Raw genomic sequence first — 12,412 nt, 5'->3', positions numbered from 1 at the left:
AGCCAGGATGGGCCTGAGCCTGGCCCCGTTGCTAGCTGCGCTCGTTCTTTCCTGGAAGGTTGCCCTGTGTTCAGCCCTGGCTGCTGTCTGACCATCACAGTTCCATGCACGTGCACGTCGAGTGAACACGGGCGCCTGCGTGTTGGTGTGGAAGTCAAGTGTGCGCATTCCTGTTCTCCCTTTTAGCAGGAGTGGTGGAAGACCCCTGCGTGGGGGCCGACTGTCCCAACCGGACCTGCGAGCTGGACAATGGCAGGGAGCTGTGCGGCTGCATCGAGCCTCCCCCCTACGGGAACAGTGAGTGACACCTGCCCCCCCACGGGAACAGTGAGTGACACCTGCCCCCCACCCCAGGGGAACACTCAGTGACACCTGCCCCGCCACGGGAACACTCAGTGACACCTGCCCCCCCACGGGAACACTCAGTGACACCTGCCACCCCGGCCCCCACGACGGGCCCAGTGGGAGGGGCCTGCCACCAAGCAGCAAAGCTCTAGGCCTGCAGCGCCCCCTCTCTGGGTTAGAACCCAACAGCAAAGCTTTCACACCCTGTCATCTGCCAGGGAAGCAGCCTGACCACTTGGAAGGAGGCTGGTGCTTCCTCAGCGCCCACCCTTTCCCTCATCTGTATCACCAAGGCCTGCAGGGCTCTGCAGCGGGCGGGGCGGGCCGAGCTCCTGGCGGGGGAGGGCCCCTGGAGGGGGAGGGCTCCTGGAGGGGGAGGGCTCCTGGCGGGGGAGGGCTCCTGGAGGGGGAGGGCTCCTGGCGGGGGAGGGCTCCTGGCGGGTGAGGGCTCCTGGCGGCGGAGGGCTCCTGGCCGGGGAGGGCTCCTGGCGGGGGAGGGCTCCTGGCGGGTGAGGGCTCCTGGAGGGGGAGGGCTCCTGGCGGGGGAGGGCTCCTGGCGGGGGAGGGCTCCTGGCGGGGTGGAGCCCCTCTCGGGGGAGGGGAGGGCTCCTGGCGGGGTGGAGCCCCTCTCGGGGGAGGGCCCCTGGCGGGGGAGGGCCCCTGGCGGGGGAGGGCTCCTGGCGGGGGAGGGCTCCTGGAGGGGGAGGGCTCCTGGCGGGGGAGGGCTCCTGGCGGGGGAGGGCTCCTGGAGGGGGAGGGCTCCTGGCGGGGGAGGGCTCCTGGCGGGGGAGGGCTCCTGGAGGGGGAGGGCTCCTGGCGGGGGAGGGCTCCTGGCGGGGGAGGGCTCCTGGCGGGGGAGGGCTCCTGGAGGGGGAGGGCCCCTGGCGGGGGAGGGCTCCTGGCGGGGGAGGGCTCCTGGAGGGGGAGGGCTCCTGGCGGGGGAGGGCTCCTGGCGGGGGAGGGCTCCTGGAGGGGGAGGGCTCCTGGAGGGGGAGGGCCCCTGGCGGGGGAGGGCTCCTGGCGGGGGAGAGCGGCGATGGGGGGCGGCCAGCGGGGCCAGCGGAAGCGAGCTGCTCGCACACGATCCCGTGCGTGCTGGGCCTCTAGCAGATCCTAACAGAACTGTGAGCGGGAGCGAATCAGCCATTCCATCCATCGGCCGCGTCAGCATTAGGGATCAGAGACGACCTCGAAGACTTACCGGGCATGCGTGGTTTGACGGAAACGTGAGCGAATCTGGGCGCGAGTGCGGGCGCTTGAGCGCTCGTTTTAAGGCAGCTTTGTCGCCCGGGTTCAGGTGGGTCCCCAGGAAACAGCTGACTTGTGTGAAGCAAACAGTAACCAGCCGGACGCCGAGTCCTGCCCCACAGTCCTGGGTGGAGCACACACGCCTCATCCCGCCGCCCGAGCCAGAACGGGGAGGCACCGGCTCTGCTCCGCTCAGACGGCAGGGCCTGGGCGAAGGCGCCCCGGGAGGAGAGGCTGCGCGTCCCGTGTGCCCCTGGCAGGCAGAAGCGCCTGTCGCCACAGCGGGCTTGCGCACCGGACCGCAGGCGGCACACCCTGTGTCAGGACCGGAGCCCCTGGTGCCCCGCTGGGAATGCGCTGGGGTGGGGTGGCCTGGCCAGGGCTGCCCTCGCTGGGCGGGTCCTTGAGCCAGGCCCCCTGAGCCAGAGGCAGGATGGAGCTGCAGAAAAGCAGCTGCTACGCAAGTGGGGGAGTCCTGGGTTTAGGAAGAAAAGACACTTCATTCGTATTTTCTCCCTTTAAAAAGGCTCCTCGGGTCCCAGTTGTTGCTCTGCGTGAACTCATAGACTCGTTGGGGTTGAGCAAAGCGTGGGTAGAAACGCCACAGCCTTCCTGCGGGTTGGCCCCTGTTCCTACAGGAACGGCCGGGGATGCCGCCTTGGCTGCGGCAAGACCAGCTCCCACTCGCTTGACTTCCATCGCCATGTTTCCCGCAGACTCGCACGACATCATCGACGCAGAGGTGACCTGCAAGGCGTCCCAGATGGAGGTGTCCATCTCCAAGTGCAAGCTCTTCCAGCTTGGCTTCGAGAGAGAGGGGGTGAGGGTCAACGACAGACAGTGCACGGGCATCGAAGGGGAAGATTTCATCTCCTTCCAGATCAACAACACCAAGGGCAACTGTGGGAACATCGTGCAGGTGAGGGCCTGGCAGGGGGGCGGAGCCTGGCGGGGGCGGAGCCTGGGGGGGCGGAACCTGGCGGGGGGGGGGGGGGGGGGGGAGCTGCCCAGGTGTTTGCACACTGACCGTCCTGACAGCGCCTCAGGGTGGTCCAGTTAGAAATGGCCTCCTGGGAACACAGCAAAGGGCGAGCGAAATGACCCGCCAGGATAGTGGTCGGCAAACTCATCAGTCAACAGAGCCAAATTTCAACAGTACAACGATTGAAATTTCTTTTGAGAGCCCAATTTTTTAAACTTAAACTTCTTCTAACGCCACTTCTTCAAAATAGACTCGCCCAGGCCGTGGTATTTTGTGGAAGAGCCACACTCAAGGGGCCAAAGAGCCGCATGTGGCTCGCGAGCCGCGGTTTGCCGACCACGGCGCCAGGAGAATGACGTCTGCGGGATTGTGGCGGGCTTGGAGGAGTGCCATAGGCGGCAGGCTTCCCCCTGGCCCCGCTGTCTGCGTCATCCTCTGTCCTGCTTGTTGGCAGAACGTTGTTCCCTCTCTGCCCTGCAGGTCAGGACAGCGGGTTTTGCTGTCTGTCGGGGGTCAGGGCGTCCCAGGCATCGTTTAAGAGAAATGCAGCAGGGCTCCAGCTTTGGGGGCCGGGTTACCAGTTCGTAGGGTAGCACAGCCCCTGCTCTCCTGCTGCCTGAGGGTTCGTTCTTCCTGCTCCTAACTAGTTTCCTAACACTTGCATCAGGGAGTGAAAGGAGTAAGAAGATGAAGCTGCATTTGCTCATTTGGGTTCGTGTGGGCTTGTCTGGGAAAGGATTTGGTGGCGGGAGATTTTGAATTAATAATTAAAAAGAAGACTTACGTCACCTGCTGAGGGCAGTTCTGCATGCTGCCCCTGCTTGGGTGCCCAGAGAAACTGGGGCTGGTCGTAGTCAGAATTCATGACCTCACACCCTGTAGGCATCAAGGATGTGTGACTGGAGGGTGCTGCTGGCATCTATTGTAATACTGTCAGTCAATGCGGAGGCTAGCTCCATCCTGATTTATGCTGGCCTCTGAGGGATGTAGGAAATGAAGCCATTTCTCCACTTTCAGGTCATGGATTTAAAATGCAAGCCACAGGCTCCCTCCCAGGTTTAACGCTCTCTGCCCTCTGCTCTGCAGTCCAATGGCACGCACATCATGTACAAGAACACCATCTGGATAGAAAGCGCCAACAACACGGGCAACATCATCACCAGGGACCGCACAATCAACGTGGAGTTCTCCTGCGCTTACGAGCTGGACATCAAGATCTCCTTGGACTCCGTGGTGAAGCCCATGCTGAGGTGAGGTCTGTGGCTGGCGGCTACGGGAGCGTCATCAGGACTGCTGGCTCCCACCTCTGATGACGAGGAAGAACAGTCCCTATTCCTTATCTTATTTTCTGCCTGAGACTGGCACCGTTCAGTAAAACGCCCTATGGTGATGGGCGTGCTGTCCGTCTGTCCTACCCAACGCAGGAGCTGTTGGCCGGGAAGGGGCTGGGGCTGCTGGGCACTGAGTTTTAATCTACGATGGTTTTCATGCCACGCGTGGCTGGCGGGCCCATCTGCACAGCGCAGCCTTGGACCCACTGCTGCCTGCTCTGCCTTCCCTCTGCGTGGTCAGCGGGAAAAGGGCGGGTGACTCAATGAACAGGCCTGTCGGGGTTCCCTGCCTCATGGTCTTTCCCTTTCAGTGTCATTAACCTGACAGTTCCCACCCAAGAGGGCAGCTTCACCACCAAGATGGCGCTCTACAAGAACGCCTCCTACAAGCACCCGTACCGCCAGGGCGAGGTGGTGCTGACCACGCGGGACGTGCTGTACGTCGGGGTCTTTGTGGTTGGAGCTGATGCCACACATCTGATCCTGACGCTGAACAAGTGCTATGCCACACCCTCTCGCGACAGCAATGACAAACTCCGCTACTTCATCATTGAAGAAGGGTGCGTAGCCTCTCACCAAGGACAGCCTCGGAGCCTTCACTGTAACATTAGTCTACACCACATTTTATTTTTTAAAATTCTTTATTGTTGATAGTACTACATATGTCCCCCTTTTCCTCCATTGACTTCTCCCAGCCTGACCCCACCCCCCAGCCCAGGCCCTCACCCCCCTATTGTCTGTGACCATTGGTTATGCATATATGCATACAAGTCCTTTGGTTGATCTCTTAAACGCCCCACCACCACCACCACCACCACCACCAGCCCTCCCCTGCCTTCCCTCTGAGGTTTGACAATCTCATCGATGCTTCTCTGTCTCTGGACCTATTTTTGTTCATCAGTTGATGTTGTTCATTAGATTCCACAAATGAGTGAGATCATGTGTACTTACTTTTTCCAACTGGCTTCTTGCACTCAGCACAATGCTCTCCAGGGCCATCCATGCTGTTGCAAATGGTCAGAGCTCTTTTATTTTTTATTTTTACAGCAGCGTAGCATTCCATTGAGCCTACGCCATAGTTTGGAGAAGGGAAGAGGAACTAATGCTTGTTGACTTCCAACAGGGCCAGCATTTTGCATCCATGAACCATCAGGTCCTCACTACAACCTGGAAGGCAGATGTGAGAAGCCTAGTTTTATGAATGAGATGGCTTAAGCTTAGTGAGAGCAAGCAAGTTGCTCAGTCACACGGCAATTTGCTGGTAGATCCCCAAGTCCACAAGGCATTAACCACAGTATATTCTCCATGTGATCAGAGGGTTCTGTCCTAACTACAGTTTGAGATAAATGTGAATTATATGAAAATGAAAGAATGTAATGAGAATAACTGAAAGTGACTAGGACATCTATTAAAATTTAAAAAGAATTAGAATAATAGCCTATAAAATCAAAGAGTTTCTTTTTACTCACCACGATATGCCCAGCATCTAGTATATTTTCTGAAATATAGTAGTTATGAAACAAAACTTTATTGAATGAATGAAAAAAAGACTATAGATCCAACAGCAATAATTATAATTATCTTTATTTTTTAAAAACACTGGTTGTGTCACACAATAATTATTTTAATAGCTTGATTGCATACCTAATTTGTATGCAACAAAATGCTTTTGCTTTAAGTGTAAATTCAATGATGCTTGTAACTTTACAAGAGGAGTACAAGCATCACCATACACTAATTTTAGAACATTTCCATCCCCCTAATACAGTAATTCTTAGAGCAGATGACTTATTAACCAAACTTGTTTTCCTATTAGATGTAGAGAGACCAATTCAAACTAGCTTATGCAAAAAACAAAGCATTTAATCATCACAAAGCAAATTCCAGCCGTGGGTGTGGCTTCAGGGAGATTGGCTCCAGGCCGGATGCTGCCGCACCCTCCTGCCCTCGCTCTGTCCCTTGTCTCTGCCTCTGCCTCTGTCTCCCCTTGTCAGACACTGGCCATCCTAGACTCACACCCCACAGCCGCGCCCTAACCCCACTCCAGGGCTCCGGGAGCATGGGAGCCTTCCTGGGATCATGCTTCTCCTGTGTCTGCAGGGATGCAGCATGACGGCACCTGGCTGGGACCAGTTCTCCTCGGCCCCTGAGGCTCTTGACAGGGTCTGAAAATTAAACACACAAAGACAAATTAGCAGAAAAAAAGTTTCATAACTTATTTAATGCAAGTTTTATGTGACACAGGAGCCTTCAATACGGGAATTAAGATCCACGGCAATGGTTAGACCGGAGTTTTATGCTGGGCTGGAGGGACAGTCAGGGAGCAGTGACCGGCCAGAGCATGAAATGACTGTAGTGCCTGTCTGCTCAGTTCTCCTCCGAGTCCCTTTGTCTTCGGAGATAAGGATGCTCCTTTCCTCGGGTGTAAGGGGTACCTCTCCCATGAAGGTTTTTGACTTATTTCAGGTGAAAAGGGTCAGGGAGAAAGTCAGGATGACCTTCCTGCTTCTGCCATTTTCTCAAACTCACTCACCTTGAAGTATTCCATATGCCAAGGTGCTGGCTTTGGGGGCGCACCATGTGGGGGTCATGTGAATCAGCTTTAAGGCTGGGAATGGTTCATCAACAGAAGGGTGTGGCCTGGGCAGACAAACAATTAAAAGCCACAGCGTTGCAGATGCAACAGGCTCAGAGGAGGAAGGTACACAGCCAACCAAGGCTGCCAACCAGCGAGGGGAGGAACGGGCCTTCCAGGCATCAAGGCACGGACTCCCCACTGGCCGGGCGTGGCCGTGGCTGGGTGCGCACGCGTGCTGTGGAAGATTCAGGAAAGATCTCACCGAGGCATTTGACTTTCTGAGTTGTTTCCAGATTCTTCCAGGCGAAGGGAAGGACTTGGTACCCAGCTGGGGTCCTGCAGGCCGTGATGCCCGGTCTGGCGTCACTGTTCTCCTTGCCCCCACGCTCCCCCTCCCTGTCATGGCCCTTCCCCTAATGAAAGGCTGAGATCCGAGCCACGTCCAAATGCAGACCCGGGTGCTGTGGCGTGTGCCTCTGAAGGTCGCTGTGGCACCGAGCGTGTTTTAAATAGGAGTTAACAGACTTGACCCCGAGAGGGGCAGTGGGCAAGTGAGCATGTTCATAACCCTCAGCTCCCCCAGGGCTCCCGGAGGCCTTTGACTTGAACTGTGACTGGCGCACAGGGACTTTGTCACGTGGGAGAGTTTTAGTTCCGGAGTCCTCTGAGCGCAGTTATCGGTGTGTGCGTCTCCAGCAAACCTGCATGAAACGGGATGCTCGGGGCTGGATGGGCAGCAACATGGGCTCTTAAGAACTCTGAGGAGCCCTTGTTCCTTCCAGATGGTGGAGCGCAGGGCGGGCGCCAGTGTCCATTAGTGATTCAGAAAGTAGCTTGGGGACATGCGAGACTCCCCCTTCTCTTTGGTGCCCAGGCAGAGGACAGGCCCTTCCTCCTTGGGGTGCACAGAGAATTCAAAGCTTGGCTGGCTCACACGAAGGCAGCTCTGCTCCCCCGGGCCCCTTCCTTCTGTTCCATGTCCTTCTGAGACCAAAACCTCAAGTAATCTCTCTCGTAGGTGGGGGTCTGGCTAAGAGGGAGGAGCTTGAATATCAGGGCTATGAATATTTTAGAATCTTTGAGCCAACTTAGATTATTCAAATTAGTAGCAGTGACAAGAAACAGTCTAGCAAGTTTTTGTTTCAACGCATTTAAGAAACTATTGCCTTGAAGACTGAGTACAAAACTGAATAGGTACAGGAGTGGTGAGGGATTGTTTCCGTTTATAATTCTCCTACTAAGCTATTTAATTCTGTGCGCTGGGGAAGGCAACATAAGGAAAGGGTCCCCCTTGTATCTTTATCACGGGAAGCACTTCTTAGCTCCCATGAGCCGCCCTGGGCCATGCAGCACAATTCATCGCTTCACCAATTCCCGCGTTCAGCGCAGACCCCGCGTGCCCTGTGCGTGAGGGAGGCACTCTGGGGAGCCCTCCAGGGGCTCAGCAGGCGCCACCGGCAAAGCAGGAGTGGCCCCTTGTTCCTGCCTGGCCGCGGGGAAGGGAACATGTTCAAAGGAGGGAGCCCGAGGCTGGTGTTGGAGGAAGAGCAGGAGCTATGCGGGATGAGCTGCAGAAAGACGCCCCGGTGGGGAGACATGATGTGAGAAGACCCCGGGGCATGAGAGAGTGAACATTAGAACTCTAAATCCTGGAGGCGAGATATGGGTGTCTGAGGGTGGCTCCCGCCGTCAGCGCCCCCAGGGGAGAGAAGAGGCTGTCCCTGCCTCCAAGCGTTCTTCCACTCATGCCTGACGCTTTCTCATCTCAGCTGCACCTGTGTCTCCACGTGGGAGAACTCCCAACAGGGCTGAATCAGGGGCTCCTCCCCAAATTGATGGTTAACCGAAGGACACACAGCCGTAACCTTGAGTTTGTTAACCGGATACCCTCGCACACAGCAGTGGGAGGGAGCAGCAGAAGAAGCTGAAATGAGGGGAAACTGAGTCCCATCCCCACAGTCATTGTTTTCAGATGCAGGTAGGGTCCTAATTGGAGGTGCTATTGGATGTTTTTAAAACAAACTATAAATATGAGGACGTGGTAACACTTGCCAAACCCACACAATCCAGAGGCCACGTCACATGCAAAGGCAGTTTTACCATTTCAATGGTTTTATATGAAATATGAGAGTAAGAAGCGAAGGTACTGTTTTTCTGAACAGGTGTCAGAACATTAAAGACAACACCATCGGCATCGAGGAGAACGGGGTCTCGCTCACCTGCCGCTTTCACGTCACGGTCTTCAAGTTCATCGGGGATTACGACGAAGTCCATCTGCACTGCGCAGTGTCACTCTGCGATTCGGAGAAGTACTCCTGCAAAATAGTAAGTGAGAGGGTGACTCTCGTGCCGCCTTTCCCCAACATGGGGTCACAGGCCGGGGTCTGTGTGACTCCTCAGGGGCCTTCAGGTCTCACGGGCCGTGGGAGTCCTCGGGGGCGTGCAAGCGGCAGTCACCGCCGGGGAGACGGTAAGCGAGGGCACAGCGGACCTGCCCACTGGCTCCTCTGGCTCCGCCATGCCCACCTGCCCGCGCGGCTCAAACACCCAAAACGTCTCCTCACATTGCCAGGTGACCTTGGGGGCAGCGGCGGCTCATTTGAGAATGAGGAGCTAGGTCACCCGAATCTGAAGTGGACAGTGGGGCCGAGCGCCACTCCCCTGAGAAGCGAACTCCTGGTTCAAGATGCACTCTATCCAGCTGTTCTTTACTTATAGTTTTTAAATATATTTTTATTGATTTCAGAGAGGAAGGGAGACAGAGAGAGAGAGAGAAAAACATCAATGATGAAAATCATTGATTGGCTGCCTCCTGCACGCCCCCTATTAGGGATCAAGCCCGCAACCCAGGAATTGAACTGTGACCCCCTGGTGCATAGTACAGTGCTCAACCACTGAGCCACACTACCGGGCCATCTAGGTGTTCTTTGGCCAGGGATTGCCCTGCAGCGCATCCAGAGCCATACCGGGGGCCTGAGGCTCTGGAAGGGCGAGGGGATGAGGTGACAAACCGATCCTCTCTTCCATGCCCGGTGGCTAATGTCACTGCGATTTTACTGCACTGGTCCCTAACCTTTGACATTCCAGCTTTCCGCTTACCCCATATTTACAAAATTGAGACGTGAATTTTAGTCAGAGCTCCTTCCACATGCTGCCGCATACATTAGTGTCCGATGAGATACAGACTCCTCACTCACAGGAATGCATCTGATTCTAGTGCGGAGAAGACATTTAACTCTCTTCAACAGAAAGCCTAGGGGCCCAGTGGGCTCTGTGATCAAGAAAGCATGGCATTGGGCACGTTAATCTGAACAGTGATGGCGCTCGAGGCCGCGGCCACTGCCTCGGGAGGTGGAGGCGGTGGGAAGAGATGCCAGCCTCACTGAGTAAACTCCCCTGGTGTCTGTCTTTCAGAACTGCCCACAGAATTCCAGGATTGCCACAGAATATACCAAAGAACCTAAAGAGCAGATCATTTCCGTGGGACCCATTCGGAGAAAAAGTATGTATGTTTCCTGAGACACACTGTAAATCATTACAACAAGGGGAGTGGAAGGCCTGAGGAAACTCCTGCCTGGCGTCACCTGTACTGTGAATCTGGTGAAGGAGGAGGCTGAAGAGACGGCCACTTCCTGAAGAAACCCTTTTCTTGACTATTAAAAACTCCCAATCACACTGGGCTTTGCTTTTTCCTCCCCTCTTTTTAAAGCAGGGGCGGGGAACATCTGGCCAGTGGGCCTTAAAATCATTTGGTCTGGCCCTGCCAATGCATTATGTGTGAGTTAATTAAATGTTTGACCAAATATAGCAGGCTGAATTTTAAGTTGATAATTGTATATGCGATTCAAAAATGCCAACAGAATAAGTGGAAGGTACACTGACACTCTTCCCAGGACCAAACTGGAAATACAAGTAAAAGTATAGAAAAACCACCCTGAAAAATCACCTGAAGACGAGCTGTAGGGAACCCTGATAACTAGGGACAGAAAGTGGAGACCACATAGAGTCTGGTAGGAAGGGCGGAGGCTCAAAAGGGCTGGCTAGACTCCACAGACACCAGCTAAGGTTCCAGAGGGATATCTCAGCTGTGGGGTTCCCACTGAGATAACCCCCAGCTAGGATAACCGAGAAATGATAAGGGTGTCCACATAACATCAGGCTGTGAAAAGCAGCAGGGTTGCTGTCTGCCTGGGAGAGATGGCTGGAAATGCAGGCACCCTCTTAAAGGTCCAATGCACAAAATTTCATTGCAGCCACTCACTTTGGGCTCCAGCAGAGGGAAGGCAGAGTAGTCTAGAGATGAGTGAGGAGAGTCTAGGGTTGGAGGGTCTGGGGTTGGAGCTCGGAGGGCAACCAACCCAGTTTCCTGTGCTGAGTCATTCTTGCACCCTGTGAAAGACATCTTTCTCCGGTGGACCTTAGCTATCCAGGCAGTTTTGGCCTGGGGAAAAGGCAGTTGCCCCACCCTGATGGAAGACTTGGGACTCTCCGTGGTCGATAGCCTGATGCTAATCAAGACTGAGTGTCAACTGGACTGCAGGCAGAGGCGGATCTTTAGAAGCTTTGAGTCTTTGCCTGATCTTCTTGGTCCAGGGCTAGGAAAATTAGACTCTGGTGCCCATCTTGGTCATTTCCAAAGGCACTCAGCCCCAGCAGAGGGAGCCACAAGCTGTGGATTGCTGATAGCTCCAAACAGGGGACTCAGGACCAGCCACAAATAGTATCTGATGTTGTCCTGCACTAGATATTGGGAGTAGAAGCAGATCTGCTAACACATAGACACAAACCCAAACAGGCAGCCAAAGTGGAGAGACAAAAAATCAAGCCCCAAGTGAGAAAAAAAAAAAAAAAAAAAAAAAAACCAAGCGAATTCTCTGGAAGAAGAGCTAAATGGAATGGAGAGAAGAAATTTATCAGATGTAGAGTTCAGAATAATGATGGCAAGGAAACTCAACAGCATGAGAAATGATATAATAACTATGAAAAAAGAACAGTCGGGAATGAAAATTGACATAGGACTAATAAAGAACAAATTGGAAGGAATATACAGCAGATTAAGGGAAGCCAAGGATAAGTCACTGAATTAGAAGACAAGATAGAAAAAAAAAATCACTCAATCAGAGAAGCAAACAAACAAACAAACAAAAAAACAATTAAAAAACAAGAGCAAAGCTTAAGGGAGCTGTGGGACAACATGAAACATAACAATATTTGCATCATGGGAGTGCCAGCAAGAGAAGAAAGTGAGCAAGGAATAGAGAACATGTTTGAAGAAATAATGGCAAAAACGTCCCTAACCTGGTAAAGGGAAAAGTCACACAAGTTCAGGAGGCACAGAGACTCCCAAGCAAGAAGAATCCAAATAGGCCCAGGCCCAGACACATCATAATTAAAATGCCAAAAACTAAAGACAAAGAGAGACTCTTAAAGGCAGCAAGAGAAAAGCAATTTGTTACTACAAAGGAGCTTTCATAAGGATGTCAGCCAATTTCTCATCAGAAACTCTACAGGCCAAAAGGGAATGGCATGAAGTATTAAAGGTAATGAAAGCAAGGATCTGAAACCAAGATTACTATATCCAGCAAGGCCATCATACATAATAGACAGTCAAATAAAGAGCTTCCCAGACCATAAAAAAAAAAAGGCTAAAGGAGTTCATCACCACCAAACTAGCAGTGCAAAAAATGCTGAAAGGAATTCTGTACTGAGAGAGAGAGAGAGAGAGAGAGACAGAGACAGAGACATAGGCATAAAGAATGAAAATGGCTATAAGTACCTATCAATAACCTTAAATGTAAATGGATTAAATGCACCAATCAAAAGATACAGGGTAGCTGAATGTATACAAAAATATGACCCAATTATATACTGTCTACAAGAGACCCATCTCAGAACAAAAGACTCACACAGGATGAGAGTGAAGGGATG

At 53.6% G+C, this 12,412-nt stretch overlaps 1 protein-coding gene and 1 long non-coding RNA gene across 2 annotated transcripts in view; one reads left to right on the top strand and one right to left on the bottom strand.

Annotated features, from left to right (window-relative positions):
• TECTA (tectorin alpha) overlaps nt 1-12,412 on the top strand; it is a gene marked incomplete at its 5' end in the record, with an annotated part of 115,844 nt that overhangs the window by 97,302 nt on the left and 6,130 nt on the right. The window contains 6 exons of the mRNA XM_080650190.1: nt 187-297; nt 2,310-2,512; nt 3,662-3,825; nt 4,218-4,466; nt 8,647-8,809; nt 9,899-9,986. Coding sequence (XP_080506316.1) covers nt 187-297; nt 2,310-2,512; nt 3,662-3,825; nt 4,218-4,466; nt 8,647-8,809; nt 9,899-9,986 — 978 coding nt within the window. The remainder of the gene's footprint in view (nt 1-186; nt 298-2,309; nt 2,513-3,661; nt 3,826-4,217; nt 4,467-8,646; nt 8,810-9,898; nt 9,987-12,412) is intronic.
• Nucleotides 5,474-12,412, bottom strand: part of LOC308238387 — a 37,792-nt gene continuing 30,853 nt past the window's right edge. The window contains exons 2-3 of the long non-coding RNA XR_013959552.1: nt 8,704-8,799; nt 5,474-6,071 (exon numbers count right to left, since the gene is read on the bottom strand). This is a non-coding gene — a long non-coding RNA (uncharacterized lncRNA). The remainder of the gene's footprint in view (nt 6,072-8,703; nt 8,800-12,412) is intronic.

Source organism: Plecotus auritus, assembly GCF_963455305.1.
Source record: "Plecotus auritus genome assembly, chromosome: 13".
Classification (NCBI taxonomy): domain Eukaryota; kingdom Metazoa; phylum Chordata; class Mammalia; order Chiroptera; family Vespertilionidae; genus Plecotus; species Plecotus auritus.
This window is presented reverse-complemented; position numbering and strand designations above follow the sequence as displayed.